Below are 27,646 nucleotides of genomic sequence, written 5' to 3'. Positions count from 1 at the left end.
TATTTTTTTCAACTGGCAAACGCTTTTCAAAATAATTTTATATAAACTTACGAATCGGTTTATAGAATGGTGGATTGCATTTACAAAATTTAATGGCGCGTTTCATGCGGCATTCCTTCATGCACGAGGAGAATGTGTAACCTTCCGGAAAGTATTGTAATTTGACCTCATCGTAAAATATACATTTGCGTTGTCTATGATTTTTTAAAAAGTATTAGATTTAACTTTGTGCAACTTCTGATTATTTTCTTTGATTTCTTCGGCCTACCCTATTGTTAGCTGTCTGGCATCATCAGTTGTATAAGTACTTTTCTTAGAGATTCTCGCTTCAACTTTCTGGTTATCTTCCCACAGGATCTGTGCATTGAAATCTTGTCCGAAATACTCTTCGTTCGAAAATATGTAAACCTTGAAAAAAATGAAGTTGAAAAGTGAGTGCTTGGATCAACATGATCAAATTTGACCAACTAAAGAATAAGTGTTGGGAATCGTCGAAACAATAATCGTAAAATAAGATGGATCGACTTCTTTTGTAGAATGCTAAATAGAAAGTTTCCTCATCGGCTTAAGAGGGTTTAAAGAATTTCTGCGGCAAGGTATGCCTGTCGTAAGAGGCAACTAAAACCCTTGCGGGTTGCTACATGTTACCCCTTACCAATGAAGAAACAAGGTTACAGTCCTCGGCGAGATCTCCGAACTCTTGAGGGGGATGTGCTAAGGGCAAAGGTTGGCATCACCGCCATCCAGGGGCCATATCACAATGGAGAACGATAATAGGGCCTTGCGAGTCTCCCAGCGGGTTAGGGGGTTAGAATATACCCGCGGTAGGTATGTCTGTCGCAAGAGGCGACTAAAATACTGGATGCAAGGGGTTTGTGTAGCGCAGCCCTTTCAGGTTGCCAGAGCAATTCATAGCTTCTCCAAACCCAATTGTCAACCTCACCTATCCGTGGCGAATCCTGTTTGATTAACAGCCGAGGCTCTGGCGACCCTGAACTCCTCATGTATATAGGGGGTGGGAGGGTGGTATGGCCTACAAGGTCACATGTGGTCATAATAAATCGTTCCCGAGGTGGTCGGGATTGGTACCGGAACGTACCGGATCTGCATCCGGCAAAGGACCATGAACTCCATAACACTCCCCTAGGCTTTCGGGAAAAGTCCTTATCGCTACAACAACAACAACAACAGGGCCTTGCGAGGTCTACCCCAGTGGACATGGGACGGGACGCGCGATTAAGAGCCACTAGGTTGTTTTGTGGTAGGAAAGAGACTTCGTCGTCGTTGTTGTTGTTGTAGCAGTGCTTCGCCCCATCCAATAGGTGTGACCGATCACAAATTGTCATCAATATCCTCTAACGGGAGTCCAAGGAAACTTGCTGTTTCAACAGGGGTGGACCATAATGAGAGAGGTGTTAGAGGCGATGGTTCCACATTACAATTGAAGAGATGGCTGGTGTCATGTGGGGATACATTGCAAGCAGGGCATACATTTTGTATGTCGGGGTTGATTCTGGATAGGTAAGAGTTCAACCTGTTACATTATCCAGATCGATGTTGAGCTAGAGTGACTCGCGTTTCCCTGGGGAGTGTACATTCCTCTTCCGGAAGTTTTGGGTACTGTTCTTTGAGTACTGGATTCACTGGGCAATTTCTGACATAGAGGTCCGACGACTGTTTGTGGAGTTCACTTAGGACCTTCTTGTGTTTTTTGGGTTTATGCGGCTGTGTTCTCAGGTACCGTATTTCCTCATAATGACTTCTTAAGCCCCTGGGCGGTATTGGCTCATCAATCAGATGCCTGTTGGGATTAGAGGTTTACGCCGGCTATTTAATCGGCGGCGGCGGCGTGGCCGGCGCGCCGACAAAGTGATCGGCATAAACCTCTTAATTGAATGGCTGCACAGAGCCAAATAATTCTCATAAAAATAAGAATATTGTCTCTTTGAATAGCTTCGGGGACCAAAAAGAGGACAGAAGGCAGAGACGAAGATATTTCCATAAAGATTTCTTTTTATTTTTGGGGGGTAAATCTTTTTAATTTTATTTAAAAGTTTATCTTCTTACAATAAAGCTGGAGACATTGGTGTTTTATCGGTAACCGTATCGGTAACCTTATAACAGCTGATTCGACCAACCTTATGAGAATCAATGCAATCGATTATTGGTGCCGCTAAGGTCGTAACCGTATCGTAGCCAACCAATTGGGTTTTGGTTTACCGTCGAAACGATAAACAGCTGATTACGTTAGGGATACGGATACAGCGATACGACATACGACACCAATGACTCCGGCTTAAATAGAAATCTTCTTACTCAATTTTTCTTTATTTTTTCTGTTCGCATTTGTTGTTGTCGACTCCATTTACATATACATATACACCCGTTCATAAACTAATGTACGTGCATAAATATTTACTCGCTTTGCATATGTAGCTTGTTTTTGTAAGCAACTTCATCATCGCGCCGTTAGTAATAAGGAAAAAAATGTACAAAAAAACTACATACATATGTACATATGTATGTGTGCACAAGCATAGGCATGTCAACGTCGCCAATTATAACCAAAAATTCTGGAATATAAAGATATTGCATGCGCGAACTTCGGTGGAAAGCAGCGGAGCGTAACAAAATTCTAGTAGGTCACTTTCACCACACCAAAAACTTTAACACAATTTTTAACATAATTTAAGCACAGAAATACACTGATTGGAGTTTTATTGAGTAAAAGTTAAAATTCTGAACACATTAGCTGAATAAAAAGTGTACAAATAATTATTAAATAACAAATACAGACAGTGGTAGTTTAACAAATTCTGCTGTGGTAAGTGGTGAATGTGACCCATGGCGCAACGATACAAGGTGGCAGCATGGAACAGCTGATTATAAACTTTTTTTATTTGATTTGATACATCAACTTCCGGCGCAGTACGATTTTGACATTTGTCCATCGAATTTACAAAAACAAAGTACATGCAATTTTTATTTATGTTTGTAGGTATGTCACCATGCTGCCACCTTGTATCATTCCGCTATGATGTGACCTACTAGAATTTTGTGAAGCTTGTCTCACACTATTTTTCGTCTATGCAATGTCTCTCTATTATATCGTTTCTGTTATAACTGTATTTTTCGTTTAACATTTTTGAATGTTGAATATAATGCATTTGCAATTTATTCAGATTTAAAGTGAGTGTTGACCGGTGCGTGTAAATTTAACATACTACATTCGGAAATTTTGGAAATGGACATCATTAATTTGGAAGAAAATTGCTACGGTTCTTGCGATGTACCTCAAATCGAAACATTGACTATCTTTAAATCGTGTGAGCTAAGCGAGGAAATTTTATCGATCCTCATGGACTATGGCCTCACATCCGCGCTTATTTAAAAAAAAAATTGACTATAAAGATATCAACGATTTGCTTGATAAACTTGCACCAATATTTTTTGGCGAAAAGGTCAAATTTAAAGCAGGTTTAAAGGAATGGCGAAAGAAAATGGTAAGTGCATCGTAATAAAAAATGCTTATGTATCTTAACGCATGCAATTTTTAGAATGTGCCATTTGAGTGTGATGAGAGCAGTAAGCACTTAATTCAAGAAGCTACAAAACTGCATATTTTTATAAAAAAAATTACAAAATAAGTGTGTCATATAAAACATTGCAAATATACTAAACAAAAGTTTGCTAACTTCTGGACCATACCCGTACCAACAAACTCCTTCAGTTTATTTATTTTTTATCTAGGAAACATACTTTCTAGCTAGAAAGTACGGAAAGAAAAATCCCACGGGAAAGTTGTTTTCTCGATGGGTCAATTCAGATAAACGCAACTATAATTTTCCGGCAAATTCTAATACCCAAGATCTACAAAAAATTTCCACCAGGGGTAAAAATATATTGAGATCTTGTATATTCACATTGTACACTTATTTCATAATGTTTAGATGACAACGATGCATATTACGAAAAGAAGTGCTGGCTGCAAAATAATTGCACTCCATGGGAAAAAGTTCTGGCTTACTGGAGAGAGACTTCCGGTCAAAGAATTAAAGATTTGCATGATGCCAGTTCTCTGATCTGTATTTTTAATGAATGGCCACGTTACAAAGATTTTCATGGTTATGAACTTTTAAGTTACTATAATTTAAAGTTCTTAATTTTTTCAAGTCGCAAATCTCACAATATTTTATATCAATTTTCCATAGGTGGAGATAGACTTTGAAACGCTTTATCCTGGAAAGGGAAATATGATCTTTTTAAAGCTGGAGACGTTTTACAAGCAAATTTTTAAAATTTTCAATAGAGATATTAAAGACCACACTTCGAGGGAGCTCTTTTTAAGGTATTTGCATAGCGACAACATTTCGAAAGGTAAAGCTGTTTATCAAAACACATTATGAAATAATATAAGGTAAACCAGTTTCACAAAGACTGAAGAAATTAGCTTGGAAATTAAAGAACATTTATCATCAACAAATTTAGACCTCGGCTTGTACAAGAAAACAAATGAAATTGGTTTTCGAGGCGTTAGATTTAAAATTGGTCACGTAGTAACTTTAACAATGAATGAAGATGTAAATGTATATGAAGTAGTAAATTTTATAATTAAAGATAATAATGTAGAAATTGTTGGAAAAAAATGGAAACATATAAGTTTTTCAGAAAGTTTTCAATCATATCTTATAGGATTTGTCTCAGAAATATATGATATCATAAATTTCAAAACATTAGATGGCGCACCTGTTGATTTTTACTGGCTCAATAATGGTCTAAGAGTTTTAAGAAAAAAATAGTATTGGTATTTAATATATTGATAAAAATTTGAATGTATAAAAAGAATTCTAATACATTTATTTAAGTTTAGTTTTTAACACTAACTTTGAACTTATATGTAACAAATATACACATATGTATGCATGTAAGATTTGAATACTTACATATAAGGAATGAATATGTTTTTATTTGCAGTATAATTTTACGAATAAAGAATATTTGTTTATAATCAAATACGAGTTTTAATAAATTCAAGAAGATTACCTTACATTAATAAGGAGATTACCTTTTTAGTAAACTCAATAAGAAAACTTAATAAAAATAAGAAGATTATTTTTTTAATAACTTCAATGAGATAACCTCATTAAAATTAGAAGATTAACTTTTTAATAAATTCATTGAGAAAACCTAATAAAAATAAGAAGAACGCCTCCTTTTTTAATTCAAGGAGATATCCACATATATATTCGAAGATTTCTTTTTGATTTTATTAAAAAGAAAATCCCACTTAAAGAAAGTAGGGATTCTTCTTAAAAAAAAAACTATAGAGATATCTTCTTACTTTTGTTCTATTTTATTAGGTGGTTTTCGCTCTGTGTGGAATTCAGAGTATCACATTGTCCACAACTAATGAATATGGAAACATACTGCTGACGTCAATGGTATGTTTGACGATCTGGAACAGTATCATTAACTTGCGAAACAAGCTTGTAAAGCGAAAAAATTAAAAAATTATTTAAGGTTTTTTAAGAATTAATGAGCTTAACACCGGTAAGTTTCACCCGGAAAAACCTGCTGAAATAAATAAAAACATTACGGAATTGCCTGACGATGATGACGTGGCGGTTTTCGAAATGGTACCATCGCAATATGCCGGTAAATGTTTCCTTCCTTTCAGTTTTTCCCAATAAAACCAAAATAATAATTGAATAACGATTATTATTTACCGGTGTTAAGCTCATTAATTCTTAAAAAATGTTAAGTAAAAGTGAACACACCATTAAACATACAAACATATAAAAAAAATAATATTTGGAAAGTTTTTGTTTATATGTATTTAAGAAAATCGACGTTTCGGTCATTTCGGAAAGATCCGCGGTTTTTGTTTGGAGTAGCTCCTTTCGGGGAGAGGGAGAAATACTTAAAATGGTCACACTTTTGTAGCGTAGTTTCACCGAAGGAGATGTTCTGGGCTAACTCTAATGCCCGTCGTCGGCACGATTTCTTTAAATCATTTGTGGCTACACGCTGGTCACGCACAAAGGCGACTTACTTCTTTCTTTGTCTTTTCCCCAAGTACTGATAGCAAGGGATTTGAGGATTTTATTACGGCTCTGGATTTCCGGTACAATTGCGGCTGCATGCTCATCAAAATGTAGATCATGATCGAAAGTCACACCCAAGACTTTGTGGAGTATGACAGTCGGCAGCGTAGTTCCATTGACGTGGATGTGGACTTCGTCGCGTCGAATACTGTTGCTCATGAATGTGAACACACCAATGCAGGGGACGTGGATAAGAAATACTTCTATAAGAAAATAACAACAACAAAAGTACGATGACTGCAATGATATCAAAATCAGAATTGGCAGCATTGGCAAGTGAGGGTTGTTTGGTCCTACATTCCGAAAACTCAGCATCCGCGGTATCGCATCTCCCAATGAGCTAAGATTGATCGACTTAACCAAGGCTTGAGGTATGATGATGTACAATACCAGAACCCAGCACGATTAGCTACATTAAGCAACTTGGGTCCCCTGATCGGAGAACATGAAACCAACTCGATTACGTCGTTATAAAGGGTGGTGATAATACCTGTGTCATGGATGTGCGTACGCTACGAAATCCAAATATCGACTCGAACCGCAATTTTCTGACAGCCAAGATACGCGCACGTCTATGTGCATCGAAGAAGGTGCACGCAAGGACACAAGGAAAGTTTGCCCTCGAGAAGCTGTTAACGAAACAGACCGCTGATGATTACTAATGCCTGTTAGTATATACCCGCCGTAGGTATGCCTGTCGTAAGAGGCGACTAAAATACCAGATTCAAGGAGTTGTGTAGTGCAACCTTTTCAGGTTTCCAGCGCAATATATAGCTTCTCCAAACCCAATTGTCAACCTCACCTTCGAGCGGCGAATCATCGGGGAGCAACCTTATCGCTACAACAACAACAACAACCAATGCCCGCTCACTGAAAGCATTCTTTTACCAGACGATGCAACCCATCAGTGGGAGCACATTTTGCTCTCACCACGCATCACTGCTGCGGATATCATGGGTTTAAATCGAGCGTGCCTTTGGGGCGGTTGTAATTTTCGCCTTCTCCACATTGGAAATATATGTAAAAAGGTGGGTCTTGCTCGTGTGTTGATGGATATGAACTCGAGACTGTGAAAGACTGTATCCATCTGGCCACCAACAAAAATTGTGACAACAATTTCAGCTTTGAAACTAAACATAGTAAAGACTGAGTAGAAAATTGAAAAGTTAGCTCTATAAGCCTCTCATCATAACTGGCGTGGCACGGCTTGGAATCATGCATTCTATCGGAAGGGGTTCAGGTGGCCCTGGGAGCGTACGAAACGTTCTCCAATAATGAGTTATGGTCTCGTCTGTGATGCTGACGGCTGAGTATTTAAAGAGGTATTGTGACGAACTGTATGAGCTTTACGTAGATATGAAAATGGAGCTATGAATAAGGGCACTATGGATCCATTGGCTAGCTTATGTTTTGCATAGATACGTAGACGGTCCCGTTAAGAAATTATTCAAATCGACACTCTTATTTGGGTATTTAATAATTGAAATTCGTGGTATTAGAGAAGGTAGACTCCACTCCCGCATTAGAACAACACGAAAAAGGAAGAGACCAAATCCACTTAATACATCCTACTGTAACCATTGAGATTATGTTTACCTTTGCTGTTCCATTTGGTATGAAGTGCAGAGCCCATTTTTTGTCCGTTTCATACAGATCATGTGGTGCGTCTCCGCTCACGCTTGTGTTTCAAAAAATAAAATGAAGATGTTTTTGTACAGTTGGCTATTCATAATTTCAATGTTAATTTCATAAGATGAAACTTACTCTTCCTTTTCTTGAGATTTAAAACGACTATTAAAGGCAAAGCAAATACCATTCTCGGTATAAACAGTACGAAAGTGTGTACAGCAGGTTATGGGCTCATCACGATATTTACAATCTGTTATAGTATTCTCACAACTGACACGAGCCTGTGAAAGGGCAAAGACGTTAAAGATAGATAAAGGGGGCATCATCACTAAAGCGCTATGATATATTTGAATAAAGTGGATAACTGCGAGTAGGAAAGTCTTTAGAAACCGAGAATTTTCGTACATATGATTGGATCTTAGGTTTCTCGATTCTCGCTCCAAAAACAAAGTTTAACAAAATTGCATGCATACCTTAAATGCTGCTTCTCTCAAGTTCAGTTGTTTCAGAGAATTTCCTGGTATCGATTGAGCTAAAGCGTAAGCTTCATTGATATTTTCAAAGTTCAAAGAAGTTAAAAGTTCCAAAAATGGTGTAATCGTAGTCGCTTTGGTATGATCATAATTACTACAATTCATAATAAGTGGATTTATTAAATTATTATCTTCTAAGTCGTTGCTGACTTACGATAATGCCTTATAGGCCCAATCGTAGGCTTTGTCATGATCAATAGGAGTTTCCGGACAAACAATAGTGGTGGGGAAAACGACATTTTGATTATGAAAATCTGTATCCAAACCTAAAAGGGAAATAAGAAATATTAATCATGATACGAAACTGTAGAAGCTAAGATTCAATTTAGATTTATATTTAGATCGAGATTGCCCAAGATTTAGACTTAGATTTAGATTTAGCTTAAGATTTAGATTATTATATTATATATATTTTGATTAAGGTTTAAATTAAGATTTAGATTTAAATTTACATTTAGATTTGGATATATATTTAGATTTAGACTAAGATTTAAATCTAGAAATATCGAGATTGCCCGAGATTTAGACTTAGACTTAGCTTTCGATTTAGGTTAAGATTTAAGTTTGGTTTTAGATTTAGATTTGTCTTTAAATATAGATTTAGGTTAAAATTCGTATTTAGATTAAGATTTAGATTTAAATTTAGATTTGAACTGATATTTAGATTTAGACTTAGATTTAAATACAGATTTTAATTAAGATCTGAATTTAGTTTAGAATTAGATTCAGATTATGATTCACATCTAGATTTCGATTTCGATTTAAATTGGATTTGATTTGATCTGATGTGACGTGATCTGATTTGTATTGATTGCATATGATTGCATAGTATGTGATGTGAAATAATATGGAAGCGTTGTATTTGTTATAATACGAAATGAAAACGTGTGGAGAAAATTATGCGGAAGCCCACTTGACAACCCTTGAATATGATTTTTTTGGCCTCAGATCATATAAATAACTTGATATGATGTGATTTAATGTCATGTTATGTGATTTAAAGAAGGATTCTATGGTTACGCGATCTAACGGCATGTCTTTTGTAATGTGATACGATTTAATAAACCTACAAAAGTAGCTATAATGTGGTGACATTGCGACATACGATGCGATATGGTATCTGTTAATATTTTGCGAGTCGTTGATATGACGTGATCGTCATTGTAAAAATTGATATTTCGTTTTTAAAGCTCTAGCGACATTACTTCAGCTCTGATCATTTTTTCAGTATCTGCCTTTCAAATAACATGCATTACGTGATGTTATAAGATAGGTTGGGATGTGAAAATATCTGATATGACAAAATGTAAATATGAAATGTTATGTGATGTGATATAATTTAATGAGGCGATGCTATACGACTTGATGTTCTTCCAATGCGAATTTATTTGGTATGTGATGTTGTAATGTGATTTAATAGCATATCTCTTGCTATATGCCTACAATGCAATGTTTGAGGGGTATTCCATAGTGACGAGGTGGATATTTTAGTCGACTTCTACTCCAACTTTCAGTAATTTCTAACTAATAACTAGTTAATAAAAAGGTTAGGAAATTTTGTCACTTAAAGTCGAATATATATGTTCAAGACGAAGCTAATGAAATATACAGTTTTAGTATGTAATTTGCACGAAAAGTTACCATTTTTCAAGTGGGACTACGAAATCAATGCCCATGTAAGTAAATGACTTCACTTTCCAATTTCAGAAAAACTATACCGTGGTGTTATAGTAGGGTGCTCCGCCTACCACACCGAAGATCCTGGGCTCACGCCCAGGGCATAGCAACATAAAAATTTTAGAAAAAAGGGTTTTCAATTAGAAGAAAAGTTGTCTAAGCGGGGTAGCCCCTCGGCAGTGTTTGGCAAGCACTCCGAGTATATTTCTGCCATGAAAAGCTCTCAGTGAAAACTCATCTGCCTTGCAGAGGTAGTTCGGAGTCTGCATAAAACGACTAGGTCAGATCCCGCCAATTTATAGGAAAAATCAAAACGGAGCACGACGCAAATTGGAAGAGAAGCTCGGCCTAAAATCTCTTCAGAGGTTATCGCGCCTTGCAATTTTTTTTATACAAACCTTTACAAAATTGGCTGTACTATTATATATATATTATTTCTAATTGCTGTTTTTATGTACGGGCCTCTTTTTCGCTCTTATTTGGAATCCAAATCTATAAACAAAGTTTTGCTTGCAAAGATGGAGATTCGGGTTATTAGCGAGCTTTGGGTAATTTTGGTCGTATTGCTTTTGTTTAGCCCTATTTTATTAAAATAATTTGTCATAAAGAAACGACTGTGAGCTCACAAAGAAATCTATTTGTACTATGGCACTATTGTGAATATTTGCACTGCATTACCGACAGTTTTTCAATTGATTGATAGAACAGCTGATTTCTGTTGATAAGAGACTTTTTTATTGGTTGTGCAAGATGCGCACGGGTCCAGCTCGTATTTTTTAATATGAAACTAAGATCCATTTTGCATCTTAACGTAACTTTTATATTTTTCTAAGAAAAAATAAAAGCTTATTTAAGATTGTGACTTGTGGAAAAATTTTGCGTTGGAAGCAGATAATGTATGAATAAATTTCAGCTGACTGATTCGCTGCAAATATATTGTAACGAATTTAGTGCAATTCCTTTCATTTGCAACCTTCTACTAACGTTCGTATCGCTAAACTGTTGAATAAATAACTCCAATATTCAATAATGCAAAATGGCCTTTATTAAAGTACTTCACAATAACACTTCTACTTCTCGACAGATAGCGTGCTTAAATCAAACCGATTATGATTGCTCAGATAGCGCTTTTTTATACTCTTCGATTTCCTCGTTCCATACTTCTAGGCGTTTCTAGAATTTACTTAGCTACCAGCTATAAAATTATAACTACTTGCACAAATAATTGCCCACTTTTGGGAGTATCTCAGATATATGCATGTGTTTGTGCGTTGCTTCCGCTGTTTGTAAGGATATATGTGTTGACATAATGATTAATTTGATTATGTGCATACAAGTCACTGTTCAGTATCGGCTTAGAGATGATAGTATCCCTTAGTGTTGCTAATATTTGGCACAATATGTTTCACCTTGATAAACCAAAAGGACTTAATAAAATGGAATTCCTAGAGAATCGTTAAATCTGATTGACGTTTTTCATGCATTGAAAGACAATCATTTAATTGTGGTCTACCATCTGTGATGTCCCTTTTGGAGGAATGACAATTTACTCTTTTCTGATGCGATTTGATCTGATAAGTCATCACCTGGTGATGTGTTACTAAGCAATGTATTGGAATATCATTAAAATGAGTGAGTCCTTAGTACCAACTTATGAAGCTTGTAAATTTGAATTTTCTGTTTCGCATCCTCCTTTTTTCGCCTTTCCATTCTCTTTTTTCCTCTTTTCGCTTTCCGGTTTGCCCAAGCTCTTTAATTTTCTTGTTGCCTTTTGGTTTATGTACACTCCCCAAGCTTTTCCTTTGTTGTCTAATTACGCTTATATCATTGCAACGAGTTACTCAACGCTCAACGTAAGGTCACCCTAATGTGCATTTTCTAAAATTTTTTGTGGTACTCACCAGTAATTGTAGGATTGGTTTGAAACTTTTCCCACAAACTCATAATAATCACCAAAGCAGTCACAGCACCAATTGTTGTAAAGCAGAACCACATAAATCTATTGGGAAAAAAAGTGAAATAACAATAACCGGATTTATGTCTTCCTTTTACTACACGATTAATGACGAAGTCTCTCTTTTTCGCTTAGTGTATTTGATTAGCTTTTTCACCTACTTTTCACCCACCGGACGTCCTGATTCAGCTATATAACGCACACCATGCAAAGTAGAATTTTGAAAAAATTCCTTCGTTTGAAAAATTAAACTACGACGAAATATTGTCAACGTTTCGCCCAACTTTCTCGTCCATTCACGTATATTCTTTTTCGACATTTTCTTTTTAGGAAACCCAACAGCATTCGCATAATTCACTCAGGTGTACTCCATTCACTAAGAAACAACATCGTAACTAAAAAGAAAATTGCCAAAATTTCCGCATAAACTCAATCGAAATCGGTCACTGCAACCTCAACGGTACATATGCCTAATATGTGTGTACGAGTATGTCTCTCAATCAAGTACGCTTCAAGCTCAATGCATATTAAACACAGGATACTCCAAGCTTTGTGCCAGAGTTGGCGTGGACGTTAGTGTTCTGTTGCACCTACAAATCACAACTGACCATATCACAGGTCGTGACTAATTGCGTATGCAGTGAAAATCATTACGACTTGTTCTGATATTTGAAATGTTGAGCGGTGGTGGAAGCTAGTGGGGAGCAAGTGGAGCACTGACATATATATGCCTGACAAGCGCCAATGATGAGAATGAGTTGATTGAAGTCAATAAAGTACAATAGAGATAAAAGCAAATCAATGTTGTACGCTTAGGTAACACGCACGGAATGCCATTTGACAATGGTCGATTGAGCTTTATCTTGATTATTTGTGGGTGGATGGGTTGGCTTTTTTCGATGCATTTTTGCCTAGCTATGTGAAGTTAATCTTTTATATTAAGCATATGTAAGCTTCGTATGCCAAAATGTTTATTTTTTTTACGGCTCTCCTGCCTAGCAATTAAGAATATCGGGGGCAAGTGCCGTATGGGGCCAAGCTTTAAAATACTCGGGGGAGCCAAATAATTACAATAGAGGTCTTTAAACGTCACTGGTGGCTATGAGCTCGGCAAAGAAAACTACGCCAAGTGAAATAATGTAAGAGGTTGCCATCGTCGAATGCGCCAACGTTCAATATTTCATGGAACTTTGATGTGTCCATTGTGAACAGAATTTTTTGAGAAACAGGGTATCCAAATACTGATTCTGACTCAGAGGTCCGGTACTCGGATGGTTTGAAATTTGGTGGCGGAAAACAAGAGCTGATATCTATGGACCAAGCTTCAAGAAGTTGATACTAATGGGACATTATCCCTCTATTTTTCAGACAGAGTCTTAACTCACTAAGTTCGATTTGTGGCTAGCTTTTGGTAAAATTCATGCCGTATGCGTCAACTTACTGCCAAATATATTTGTATCAGCTTATTGGAGGATTACGAAGTGTCGCTTCATGTTCAGCTGACCGTCGAAAACTGCTCCGGCTTGGCTGTTGGGAAGCTTACAGATTGCTGACCCAGTCCGCAACCTGCTACCTCGTTTCAATGAAGAAATTTTTTTAGAGGATTTGGAGTTCGGAGCATCGCTATGAAATATGGTTTACCCGAGTGCCAATTGCCGTCCAAGTGATCTCCATCACATTTGAGGCAGCTTCCACTGAACCTAGCCTGCTTTTCCTGGCTTCATTTCTTGATTCCACACCTTAAATATAGTTATACGGTAAACGTAACTGAAATTTAAACGATAACCGTAACTGAAATCGTGGCAGTAACTGCGCTCTAATTTTGGCTCTAACTGAAATCAAAACAGCTGAAGCGACAGCGATATAGTAAGATTAAGCGTACCCGCCATAATCACAGCCGTAACCATAACTGTAGCCATTATCGTAGCTATACCCGTAACCATAATCTTAAATAGCCGTAATCGTAACCACAGCCGTTATCACAATCGTAACCATAACCATAAATGTACCCATAACCGCAACCATAACACTAACCATAACCATGACTATTGCCGTAAGCATAACCGCAACCATAACCATAACAATAACTGTAACCATAGCTAGCATCGTAGCCATAACTGAAACCATGACCATAGAAGTAACCATCACATGACCTTATCATTAACCATTCGTATAACCGTAGGTATAACCATAACCATAACGTAGCAGTAAGCGTATACCTAATAAGTTACGCTACAATAAACCTTAACATTGTCGAACTCCGAGTCATACTTACATGGCGCACATCATACTTCTTGCAGTTCATTTGGAATTTCCATATGCGTCACTAAAATGCTTCATCCATATTATTTTATGTGCTTTCTGCCTTGCAAAAATATGCTTTTATATCACGATACCACAAGCCTCAAAATGGCGTAATTTATAAAACTAGTAAAAAAAGACTACTCCACAATATTCTAATAAAAAACAGAAGTGCTTCAGACCAGAAATAATATTTCATCAAAGCTGTAATGTAAAATCTATTTAAAATCTATAAAAACAACGAACATTTCATTTCATCACCATTTTTCGCGGATCATTAAGTCTTTGCGAAATTTCATTACAAGTAAAATATACATTTTGTTAACAATCTCTTACAATGCTAATCCGTTCAGATCCAACATATTGTTATAAGAGTTTTTTGTCGCATGTGATTTTCCTGCTGCACGAAGCCATTAAGAATATGTGGGAAGAAAGGAGCTGCGAAAAATTTATATACGAAATTCTTCTTGTTCTAACCTTTGCTTCATTTTGATTTTTTTTAAATTTTTTTCTTCCTGCTCAATTTATTTGTCTTCCTCCTCGTTGAAATCTAATGGAGACACTCAACACGAACGATAACCACACATACAAATACACATGTAAACAGCGATTTGATGACGCTTAGAAATTACCTCATTCTCAGCAAGGATAACACAAATAATACAGACTTAAAGCACATTCATATTTATTTGACTAAATAAAATGTGCATGTGTGTATGTGTGACTCATATAAGAAGCTTTGGCGGGTACGAAATTCCAGCGTTAACCCCACACGACACGTGGTTGCCGTTCAGGCTAATACTTCTCGTAATAAAATATGCACCAAATCTGAATAAAATGTACCAATGTGATGTGATGTGTATGATGTTAGATCGATATGATACGTGATCTTGAGTTAATCTTCTCGTAACAAAATATTCACCAAATATGTTAAAACGTACCGATATATTGTAATATGTATGATGTGAGATCGATATGATACGTGATCTTGAGTTAATCTTCTCGCTTCTCGTAACAAAATATTCACCAAATATGTTAAAACGTACCGATATGATGTGATATGATATGATGTGAGATCGATATGATACGTGATCTTGTATGATGTCATATAAAAAAATGGGTGGAATTTAGATTTTGTGATGCTTGCAACGTAGGATATATACAAATTCGGTACATGATATGGATCCAGCAATCTGATCGTATCGGATTTCATCTGATTTAGTGTGCTTGTTATGTGTTATAGTCAAGTATGTCACATGCAATTTTCATAAACCGAATTGAAATAAATCTTACTTTTTGATATGGAGCCATACATTTGGACTATTCTCGAAGATTATTTGGTTTAGTAAAATAATAACAAAAATAAAACTTGGCGCGATTTAGCTCCGAGTAGATTTAGGCCGAGCTTCTTTACTTTGCGTCGTGCTCCTTTTTAAGTTTACCTATAAATTGGCGGGAATAGATCTACATATTTTCTACCGACTCCGAATGGCAGCAACAAGACAGGTGAATTTTCACTTAGAAGCTTTTCATCGCAGAACTACACTCGAAGAGTTTGCCAAACCGCTCCCTATAGGTGGACCCGTTCAGAAAAACTTGTTTCTAAAGTTTCGATATTGCTTTACCCTTGACTTGAATCCAAGGCCTTTGGTGTGGTAAGCGGAGCTTTCTGATATACCACGGTGGTTCACCGCCGACGAGCAAAATTCCAGCATACCTGTTTTGCCTAATGTCGTACCTTTGAGCTTCCCAATTCACAGAAAATGCCCTTATAAAGTGTTCAATTTTAGTAATAAAACGACAAGGTTAACTGAGGCCATCGACGAGTACTGAAGTTTAATTTTGACCAGTTTGCTATGCTTTTGTGTTGGAGCATGAAACCCGGTTGTACCCAGTGTATCAATGCTGTCTTCGGTTATGAGGATCACGCATGGTAGAGCTGTTTCACGTCCAATTCGCAGTTGTGAGCCTGCAGGTATTTTAACAGCGTCTGGCTGTAAAATTTTATCCCGAAATCCGTACTCGAGAGCGGGTTCTTCTACAAGAAGTTCATGGGATGTAGAGCCCAGCATTAGACCATCATGTCACGGACAAGAGTCGAAAGAGGGTAGATTACCCTGGATTTTGGTTATGGGTCCACGAGTTGCAGTTCTCCCATGAGCCTATTCGCGAGGTATTTTGCGTTTGTGTTGGAGGACGAAATCCGGATCAATGCCATCCTCAGTTATGAGGAGCGTGAAAATAATGCTTTTCCACTTGTAATTTCCGGCTGTGAGGCTGCTAGTATTTTAACAACATCCGCCAATTTCGATCTATCCAAGACAGCAGGCGAAGCTTATACCACCTTCTCCCTTGTAATACTTGAGCCACGCATTTATGGAATTTTCAGGTGCTTCCTAACCGCCTTCGCAAATTATTGATTAAATTCCTGTCCTTCAGCTTAGCGTCTCTTCTTGCCTGCGTTATTAGCTGTCGTCGTCGTTTCCGCCTTTGTTGTTGTCCTTGTTTCCATTTGTGCCGCCTCTGCCCTCTATCCCATGAACTTGCTGTCCTATTTCCTCCCTCCGTTTAATAAGGCTTTCCTCCTAGCTCGTCTCATATTGGAACTTACTATGAACAAGCTTTAGTTAAGTCTTTTTAGGCTTGCCAGCAATAGACAGGAACAAATGAGATCATCTCAAGCACTGCGAAGCCAATGCCACACCTACAAACAAGGCGGGAAACTTACCACCGATATTAATAGTTGTAGGCAAAACGAGAAGTGAAAGACCAATAAGAGATGTTCCAAAAGAGGAGTACTATCACTCCGCCTTCTCCAAAAGAAAAAAAAATCTGTTACGCCGAAAAAATCTATCCAATTCGTTAAAATTGTACGATACTGGCAACTGCACTCATTCACAATACCAATATGGAGAATTTAATGTTGACTGACTGGAGACTGCATGAATGTCAAGCTCACACGGCTTCTCTGGCTTCTGGATGCTTGTTTGTATGTTTGACTATGCTTGGCTATTATTGGTGTTGTCACTGCAGCGTCATTGTTCCCAAGATGGCAATAGCCGTTGAAGGAGTTGAAGTTGTTTACCATCAATATGTAGCCACAGAAGCACGCGGACTCGAATAACTGCAATGACACGAATTGCAGCATACGAAACAAAGCCAAAACTGGAAGTATGGCAAAGCAACAGCGCCATAAAATCTACAAATCTAATACGCTATATCGCATTTTAACGTACACCCTTAAAAAAACACGTGAGCGCCATATACGTACATATTGAGCTTAAAGGATACTTTCCATGTGGCTATATTCTGAGACTGTGCATGCACGCTGTGCTTTGAACTAGTGATTAGCAGACTTGCGGGGTGATTTATGTATGAGTTGGACTCTTAATAGAAGGGAGATTAGATGTTTTGCTTAGGAGCTGCCTGGAAAGTTCCTTTTTAGGATTATAATTCATTTAAAGTGACTGCCTTATGAGATACTTTGTGTTAGAACCGAGATGCTCTTCGACTAAGTTTGAGACCTCTCATTATGGTCCACCCCTGTTTAAACAGCAAGTTTCCTTGGACTCCCGTTAGAGGATATTGATGACAATTTGTGATCGGTCGCACCTATTGGATGGGACGAAGCAATGCTACAACAACAACTAAGTTTGAGAAGATGAGATGACTCTTTGAATGTTGGAGAGAAAAAATACCGACGGCGATTATCGAAGGAGTTATAATGAAGAACTCTATGAGCTTGACGCAGTTATGACAATAAAAAATGTAAGGCGCGATATATTCCGAAGAGATTTTAGTCCGAGCTTCTCTTCCAATCTGCGTCGTGCTCCTTTTAATTTTTCCTACAAATTGGCGGGACGAAACCTCCTTGTTTTATGCCGTCTCCGAGCGGAATCTGCAAGATGAGTTTTTACTGAGAGATTTTCATGGCAGAAATACACTCGGAGTGCTTGCCAAAGACTGCCGAGGAGCGACCCCGCTTAGAAAAATGTTCTTCTATTTGAAAAGCCTTATTTCGAAAATTGTGATATTGATTTGCCCGGGGCGTGAGCCCAGGAGCTTTGGTGTGGTAGGCGGAGCACGCTACTATCACAGCACGGCGGCCACTCCTAATTAAAGCCCAAAGGCTTCACTTGCTACGTTATGTTATATGAATGGACAAAGACGCTTCCGCCAAGAAAGTATCCCCAAAGCAGTTTGAAAGCAGAAGCCGGGACCTCTACTGCATTGGGATAGGTAGGTGGGAAAGACTTAAGCTCGCTTGGTGCTTCCAATTGGTGTCAGTTGTCGAGAAACCGGGAACGTTTGCGTGACTTGTTACGAAACGGTGATGATGAAGCATTCCCTCGGCTTGCCAAGCCACTGCCGATGGACGACTACACCCTTGAAAAATGTAAAATTTGTTTGATATTAATTTTCACTTGATCATTAATCATTATGATTAATGGATAATGAATTACGAGGAATAAATAATGAAATAATTAAAAATAAATATGGATTAACAAATAGAGAATTGCGTATATTAAATAATCAAAAATGAATAATGAATAAAAAATCATGAATAATAAATAACGGATTATCAATAATGACAAATTATTACTGATTAATGATTAATAAACAGTGAATTTTGAATAGTAAAAAATCTACAAGGAAACATAAATAATGATTAATGAATAGTGCATAATTATTAAAAATAATGGGTAGCAGGTTTGCTACCGTCCAGACAGATGGAGAATCCCATCCTACATTCGAAGCTGATGTAAGCTGATGAACATGATCTGCCACGTATACTCTGCGTAAGACGATTTCGCTGCATGAGTATCTTGAGAGGATAGTGGAGCTTGACAAATGCTACCGCATTCCAGTAAACTGACCTTCTGTGAGATATTACTTGGTAAATCACTCCAATCATACCGTGGCCAGCCGAAACAACGAATTAGTAATTTAGAAGATTTCCAAAGGCTGAAAAAAATCAAATTCTACCGACAACACTCGACCTTGTGTAGGGAAAACCACCCGCAACGAATACACGATGGCTTCCGGGTAGAGTACAGCCATTTTGCTGATCGTAGCGAGTTTGGGACGCTGTAACTAACTGAGCAATACGAACCGCTGCAAAGCTCGGAAGCTAAATAAGAAAAATAGGTAATCAATAGTCTGGACAATCTGCAAGCCGAGTTAAATAGTAAAGAATGCTGCTCGCGCTGTAAGAAATGCAGAATCACCGGCTTTAATATAGAGGGCCCAGGAGAATCTTCTGTTCCAGGTGCGGTGAGGGTTGCCAATGCGCTCGGGCCTACTTGTCCAGCATCGAGTCTTTGCAGTTTTTTATTTACTGACCACCCCCGATAAGAGCAGCTGCTGCGAGTGTATAAGTACCGATCTCTGTAGCTTCTGCGTCATCACCGATGCTCCCATTCCTGCGGCTCTGCTACTGGTATAGTCTTCGTGTTCTCACTGCCGCTAATGCGCGCCTCGCTACTCAACTGGTGCAGCCCGTTATCATACTGCCCATCTCTTGCCCTCCCGATAGTACCCCTTGCAACCACGCCATTGTACGCCAACTACCATTGTGTAATTCAGTCACTTGATGCCCAACTGTTGTCACTCCCTTCTTCCTCACTATGTATTCTGTTCCTTAATCGTCTGGGTTGCTCGGGAGTAGCAGACTGTTTACCTACTCCTAGTAACATCTGTCACCGCCTGCCTTCAACTGCTCTGTTCGTCGCATATTGATATGCCAGGCTTCCTGGATTGCAACTTTCATGGTATGGAAAGCTGGGGCCGCATCGTGTCATGGGATCCGTGATCGAATGCAATTTTTTAAATCAAAATAGCTTCGAAATGGTGCATCGCATTAAATAAATATGTGAACTAGGGACCACGTGACGTGTGTGTGTACCCCGCCCGCTGCTCGACAAAGCCCACCAGATAGAGTTACCGTGCTATGCAGCCTCTATATTACTAGGAATTCCCTCGTCCGTATGGCCCGTGTGATGTTCATCCTTGCTGTTTCCATGGCGCCTACAGTACGAGATATCAAAATTTCTATATGGTTTTTGCTTCCGCACCAACACATACAAGCGCAACAATTACTCACATACGCTCATATGCGTTTGGCGTAATTGTGTGTGACATTCAAAATAGCGAATTAAATGATGATGGAAAAAAGCATAAGAAGATTGCCTTTGTTATAGGAGGAGGGGAGCGCGGGTGATAAGCTCATAAAAATGTTCATAATTGAAGTAACGGCAGCAAGGGTAATGGTAATAACAGCAACAAAGCACAACCACACTAACAGCAACAAAACCAAACCTTCAGCAGCTCAATAATACAAAAGCTGTAGCAGCAACAAAATGGTGGTGGACTTTTAAATTTGAAAACACAAACATCAACTTACTCAAGCATACACAACTACATACATATCCTTGCATGAGCATAAACAACAACAGAAAAGTACTGCAAATGAGGGTGAGACGTCCTTAAAGACGATGCAAATGACGATGATGACAAGAAATACGACAAATTTGTGGTCCTGTGAGAATATGTTTGTGTGAGGTAAAGGCGGCTTTTGGGTTTAGCGGAAGGGGGAGTGTCTTAAAATGGGGCGTTTACCAACGAATGTAAACATACGTACATATGTACATATGTGCGCTAATAAATTTTTATGAATCTTAGCACGAATAAACATAAATACTTATATAGTGAATGTATGTATGTATGTACATAAGCTTTATATGAATTCCAGTGCTCTACTACAGCCTTGATGATCAGCATTTGCATAAAAAACTCCTTCAAATGATATGAGCCTTGAAATGCTTTGCCTTATTTTATAAATTTTTATTTATTTTGTCGGTAATGACAATGTAGGCAAAACAAACTGGAATAAAGCAACACACACGCACACATTCACAAGTGATTTTGTATCAACATAAGCAAATGCAGCTAAATGTCATTTCGTATTGAATTTATGCTTATTGCATATTTTGTTGTTGCTGCCTCGCTGCATGGCTGCTGCACTGGCGGATGTCAAATATTATTGCTCACATGACATTGACTTGTGTCGGCGGTGGCGCATGCATTCTTGTTGTTGTTGTTGCCATTGCCAGCAATGGTCAATATTCATATATTTTTTGCACTGTCCAGCTGCTGGTTGTGTCAATTCAGTGGTGCATCAATGTGGCGCCAAAGGCGGTGAAATGTTGCTGGCGTTGCACCAAGTGGAGCATATTTTTTTTGCGTATGTAGATGTGTGTGTGAATTTTTGTAAAAGTGTTACTGAAAGGCAATGCATTGGAAAATTGCGGAACAACCTATATCCTTATGAGGTATGTGTAAAATTATTTGGTTTCAAAATTCCTTGCAATATCGACCGCAGAGGCTATAAAAAAAGCTCAGGTCAGGCCACGGTGTTTGTTTTGTGGCGGGGAGGGAGCTTCGGCTGAACTTCGCACTGTCATTCACGGTTTTTAACGAGCATATCGCTGCGGTGCGTATGAAGACGTGGCTTTTTAATATAGAATTTAACTTACTCTCCATCTCCCAAAAGATGAACCGACGCACTATGGCGCCTTTTGAGTTTTTTCTTTGCATAACTTATAACTAACTTTTGAACTAACGAAGATATTTCAAAGATCTATAATGCACCTTAAAGCTAATTATTTAAACTTTGGACAATTTAAAATACAGGGTGCCAGAGTAACAGGGTGCTTCACAATAATTCGTCAAAAATGAAAAATTGTAGAAAAAAAAAAAAAAAATTTTTTTTGTTAAAAACGGAAGGATAAACTTTGCAATTTTTTTTATGAGGTTGTATTTGAATATGAAATCAGATAAACTAATGAGTTGTATGAAGGAGTGTGGCTCTACACACTTATGATTAAAAGTTTTGTCTTAGTAGCAAGGTTATCAATCTCCACCAAACTTGATGGACGCATTACTTCTTTTAAGATGTTATACTCTTATAAAAGTGAAATGTGTACGCTAGGGCAAAAATATATAAACATTGCTTTAAAATTCATTGTATAAATTTACTTACATATTTTTGAAAAATTCAAAAACCAATTATTTTATTAATACTTAAGTAAGAAAAATTATTAAAAGTTGTTCAATATTATTTTATTTGAGCCAAAGATGAACAACTAATAAATTTTTGAGCACTTCCCACTTATGATAAACAGTTTTACCTTAATAACCGCTTTACCAATTTTATTGATTTCTGTAAAAATGTATTACTCTTCTGATAGCCAAAGCCTAAGCTTTAAAATAAATATTGTTACGAATATTAGCAAAACTAAGGGGTGCTGCTATCTCTAAGCCGATGCTAAGCAGTGACGTGAATGCACATCAATAATTCAATCATTATGTATCTACATAAACGAAACAATAATTGCGTCTACACATATGTACCATGTACGTATACAAGCAGCGGAGAGTCAATGCACTAACACATGCATATATCTGAGATACTCCTATAAGTATGCAATGAAAAAAACTATAAAATTGTGCAATTGTAGTTACAGCTGAGAAGTTTGAGAGCTGCTGGACTAGTAGATTCTGGAAGCGCCTAGAAGATGCGAAGGTTGAAATCAAAGAGTATAAAAGGCGGCAATTGTAGAGGCGCTGGAATTCAGTTTGATTTGAGTTGTCAAGCAGGTTCGACTAAGATGCTATCTAGCGAGCAAGAGCAGTATTATTTTGAATAGTAGAGTTTCATTTGAGCTATCAATCAGTTTGGTTATTAAGCAAGCTATTCGTTGCACAGTTTGAGTGTTATTGTGAAGTACTTTAATAAAGGCCATTTTGCATTATTACAAATTGGAGTTATTTATTCAACAGTTTAGTGATTCGAACTTAGTAGAGGATTTGCAAGTAAATTCGTTACAATATACATAAAGAGTGCTTCGAAACTCATCTTAAAATTTGATAAATTTTAAAAAGATGTAAAAACGAAAATTATATGATTATAATTACTAAAATAACAAAACTAAGTACTAAATAATTTTTTTGTTGTGATAGAAAAAGGTAGATCATTTATTTAACTCTTACGTAGCCTTCGTTACTTGAAAATATATCAAACAAGGAAACTATTTCTGAGCTATAGGTCTCTGTAAGATCTTTTTATGATCTTACCATGCCTCATGGATGATATGACTGGATCAGAAGAGATGGCCAACATATTGAAAAGGTCCTCGTTTTGTCGAACTCGTGAGATTTTGCAAGCGTTAGTACTTCTATATCTTTTGTAGTCCTTTTTTTCGATTCTTGAGCTTCTTCAGACAATTCTCCTAATGTTAAACACTGGTATTCTATTAAATCCTCTCGATGGGCCAAAATTTTATGTACCGTTGGTGTGAGCTTTTTCTCAGGATACTTTTGAAGCAGCAGATCTGCAGTTTTCGATGCATATTCTCCAAATTTAGGTGCAATAACATTTCCATTGCAATTTAAAATATTTAAAATTACTCCCGTTTTTTACGTTTGACAATATCTCTATCGACTCCAGCAATGCGAGCAGTCATTTCATCGTGTTTAAAAAATCTTCTTGAGGAGTTTCCATCATTTGTGTTGTCGTATCCATACTTTGGGCAGTCAACTCTCAGGCCAAGCTCTTTATAGAACGCATCTTGAATTATTTTTTTTTCTAATGTTTTGTTTTTCCTTAGATGTTGCATTGTCTTCGAAAACTTCTTCTTGTTGTGGTAGTGTATGAGCCAGTTTCTAAACAAATTCCATGCACCTTATCCTCTAATGCAAAGGAGATATTCCATACTCATAATTTAGTTCGTCAAGAATTTAATCATCAAGATTCTCAAAGCCTTTTTGACTCTTCTTACAGATTGGACATTTCAATGTAGATGATGTGTTTGTTAGTAAGTTTAAAACTCTTCCATCGACCATTGTTAGAAGAAAATCATGCATCATTCCCGTCTCCGATTTCAGTTATTGTTGGTTCTAATTTTGCGATTTGATTTTAATATCACTCACTGTAGCTTTTATGAGTTCCGAAGACTCCTTCTCATATTATCAGCGGGCACAATTTAACTGATGACGGCCATGGATTTTTCCAATATTCTGAAGCTTCATCTTTTAAACGGAGGAGAACAATAGAAGCCATAAACATATTACCATCTGTAATTGTTCCATCGTCTACATTTATTCTTTGTTTATATCCGCTTTGTCCTGATGATCCATCGCAGCCCCATTTTTTTTTTATCAATATTAAGCTTTTTGGCAGTGATCTCAACTTTTATTCAGAAAAACTTTTCAAGAGTCGCATATCCATTAAGTTTCGGAGCTCAACTTCAGCTGATAATTCGGTTATTTTGGCTCCGGGAGGAACTCCTTCTTTCTTGGCTTGAGTGATTTGTTTGTATCCAGGGAAAAGATCGGCATTATGTTGCAATAATGACTCACGCAATATATTATATTTATCCTTCGATAACCCGAGATCTATAAACAGCGCCAAAGACTCTTCAGGAGTGTATCTCCTAGGTAGCGTATTTGGGGGTGTGGGAATGCTGTTTTTGATCCTTCTCAATCGCACTGGACTTGCTAACGCAACTGCTCCTATGAAATGAGACTTGGTGTTTTCTTCGTCCTTTTTATATTTAATAGCCAATGCTTCTGGAAGATGAGTCGTGGCGATAGTTCTAGTATAATCTGACAGCTTTTCCTTGTGTAGGTCGAACATTCTTCTATGGGTTTTGTTGGTCTTCCTCTAGTTCGATTGGTTAATGTGCTAGGCATGTCTTCATCCAAACAACTTTTACCAGCTAGCCAGCTTACATGCTTACTTATAAATCTTGAAGTAGAACCACCGACTGCTTGCCATTTTCTTTGTATTGGAATGTAGAGGAAGCCAATTTTTTCTTTCAAGTCTTCGTCTTCTTTGTTGCATGCTTCATTTGGTAATTCTGTCATAATAGCCTCAACGAACTCCGCTTTTGTCTTTGAAGCTTTGAACACCTCAAATAGTTTGGAGTTTTCTAGAGACATATTAAAATTTGCCATCGAGTATATCTTACCAAAAAATATTCGAGCTATATTTATGTTTATTTAAATAAACAGAATACTTTATTCTACACTCAGAGAAAAAATCGTTCTAAAACGAACGAAACAAGTTCAAAATTAAGAACATTCGTTGACAAAAGTCTGTTAAGTACGTTATTTCTTAACTCGTGACCGATGGGCTTGTTTTAAGAACAGTTTTTCCAAGCACACCGTTCGTATTTTATGACCACTTTGGTATTGATGTGTGAACCTTCGGTGCTCATTTCAAGCACTACTTGGGCTTGATTTAGGATTTTTCGTTCTCACGCTTCGAGAACGATTTGGGGCCGATTTAACATTTTTCGGTCTCAATTTAAGAACGGTTCGTGCCTGATCTTTGGTGGGAGGGAAAGTATTTTTTTAAATATATTTATTTAATTTTTATTAATAATAATATTTTTGTCATAAATAAAGAATATTTACAACAAAAAAATTGTTATTAAAATTCAAAAGTTTAAGAAAAATGCATAATAAGCATTTTCTCATACATTTCTCTTATTGAGAAATTATTCTTATTTATGTGGATATGTGAATGTAACTGAACGAAAAATAAGAGTTAAAAAAATAGAACAAAAAAAAATTGTTTTAAAAAACTCAGAGTTTGGCGGTGATCGAACTCGCGCAACACAATCGCAAGCGCAACATTATAGCCGCTGGGCCACTATAACTGCTTAATAGCTGGTGCCAAATGGTGTATTTAACATTGTAGTGCACACGAATTGTACCGTTTTTTTTTCTTGGGCTTGATTTAAGAACATCGTTCTCATTAATAGAACATTTGTTCATATTTTAAGACCGGCCGTTCTTTTTTCAAGAAAATGGTGTCAGTTCAAGAACAAGGTTGTTGTTTTAAGAACAGGTCGTTCGTTTTTCAAGAACAAAAAAGTAAGAACATGAAAAGCTTGAGCTGAGTCCGGTGGTGCTGGATTTTAGAACGGCGTTTTTCTCTGAGTGTATAGACTCCAAAAACGACTGATATTGGGCGTTGTATTAAACATTGCTTTATATACTCAAATTATGGAAATGAGTTCCAGGTATTATGCAGCTTGTAACCGAAAAATTTAGTTTTATTAACAAATTCCAACAACAAAAGTGACCGTACTAAATTCGCCTCCTTCTTACCTATACCTGCTCCGGCGCGTATTTATACCCAAGGTTGCTTCACTTTATTTGATGTAAAAAGTGAAATCGCAGCTGGACGCAGGTAGACCTTATGAATTCAGGTAACTGAATATTCAGCAAATACCTACTGTAAATTTCACGGAGACCTGTTTTGTCATTTTTTTATTTTCCATCAAATTTCGAAAAAGGTGCTAAAAATAGGCTTTTCGAAAAACAGGTAGATCTGACAACTTTTATAAAAAAACAAATTTTATGTTTTGCTTCAACGTAGAATTAAATATCCTTTCGTTACAATACAAGAAAGCAGTAGCAGGCCGTTTAATTTAGAGACAAAACAATTTTTAATACAACAAAAAAAAGAACAAAAACCACAAATTTTTCTAAGTGTTAAAAATTAATCAACTTCGAGCGGCTCTACCTAAAATATCATTTTCTGTTTAATAAGAGTTGTATATTCGTAATCCCTGGAAAATTCTATATTAATTGAATTTCAATTATTATGTTTTTTCTAAAGCGCCAAATACACGACACGAACATTTCCGCTAACATTCCGCAATCTTGTTCGCAGCTTTGGCCATACATCATACGAACTTTTGGCCGAACATTAGTTCTCTTTCAGACAGCGATAAATACGGACAATAATTGTGCTGCAGCAATATTGCTCGCTGTGGCAATTAAGCGTAAAAAAAAGAGAGAAGATCGCAAAAAAAGAATTTGGTGCAAAGAATGGTTTAAAAAACGAGCAGTTCTTCAATGAATTCACTCAGACATTTTTTATTGTCCATTTTACTTTTCCGCGCACGTCTGTTCCGTTCAGAAATTACTACGATTATGAGCTATTTCGCCATACACGCACGAACAGTTCGCGCAAATGTTCGCCAAAAATTAAAATACGTGCCAATCTGCTTGGGAGAAATCAAAAGGTAGCCGGGAGTTTCATATGATCTATCGTACAGGTAAGGTGGGGAAAGAAGCGCGGGACTCTAAAATTTCTAAGATCATGAGCAAATCTTACGATAGTACCTAGACTTACAAGATTGCTTATATCTCTAAAGAGGCAAGACTTAGGGTTTATGATGGGCAAGCTAACTGGACACCGGTCAGCAAACAAAATCTGGTAACACTATGGAAACGTTCAGTCTGTATGAGGTCTTTATTGATCGGGCAGTTCAACCTTAAAAAAAAAAAATAAATGCAATGGGCGATGACCTCCGAAGAGATTTTAGGCCGAGCTTCTCTTCCAATTTGCGTCGTGCTTCTTTTTAATTTTT

The 27,646-nt window shown here is 37.2% G+C and overlaps 1 protein-coding gene across 3 annotated transcripts in view; it reads right to left on the bottom strand.

Annotated features, from left to right (window-relative positions):
• The window catches only part of ppk23 (pickpocket 23), a 589,427-nt gene that overhangs the window by 6,724 nt on the left and 555,057 nt on the right, over positions 1 to 27,646 (bottom strand). For 2 of the 3 annotated variants that reach the window (XM_067785802.1, XM_067785803.1), the window contains exons 1-8: positions 12,059 to 12,475; positions 11,845 to 11,942; positions 8,421 to 8,532; positions 8,207 to 8,360; positions 7,869 to 8,014; positions 7,701 to 7,782; positions 269 to 408; positions 52 to 194 (exon numbers count right to left, since the gene is read on the bottom strand). In XM_067785802.1, coding sequence (XP_067641903.1) covers positions 52 to 194; positions 269 to 408; positions 7,701 to 7,782; positions 7,869 to 8,014; positions 8,207 to 8,360; positions 8,421 to 8,532; positions 11,845 to 11,942; positions 12,059 to 12,216 — 1,033 coding nt within the window. In that variant the 5' untranslated portion in view covers positions 12,217 to 12,475. Of the gene's footprint in view, positions 1 to 51; positions 195 to 268; positions 409 to 7,700; positions 7,783 to 7,868; positions 8,015 to 8,206; positions 8,361 to 8,420; positions 8,533 to 11,844; positions 11,943 to 12,058; positions 12,476 to 27,646 lie in introns of those variants that run through there. The other variant, XM_067785804.1, reaches the window with a different exon arrangement.

The sequence above is a fragment of the Eurosta solidaginis genome, chromosome 4 (assembly GCF_040869045.1).
Source record: "Eurosta solidaginis isolate ZX-2024a chromosome 4, ASM4086904v1, whole genome shotgun sequence".
Taxonomy (NCBI): domain Eukaryota; kingdom Metazoa; phylum Arthropoda; class Insecta; order Diptera; family Tephritidae; genus Eurosta; species Eurosta solidaginis.
Note: the sequence above shows the minus strand (reverse complement) of the source record. Positions and strands in the feature narration are given on the sequence as shown.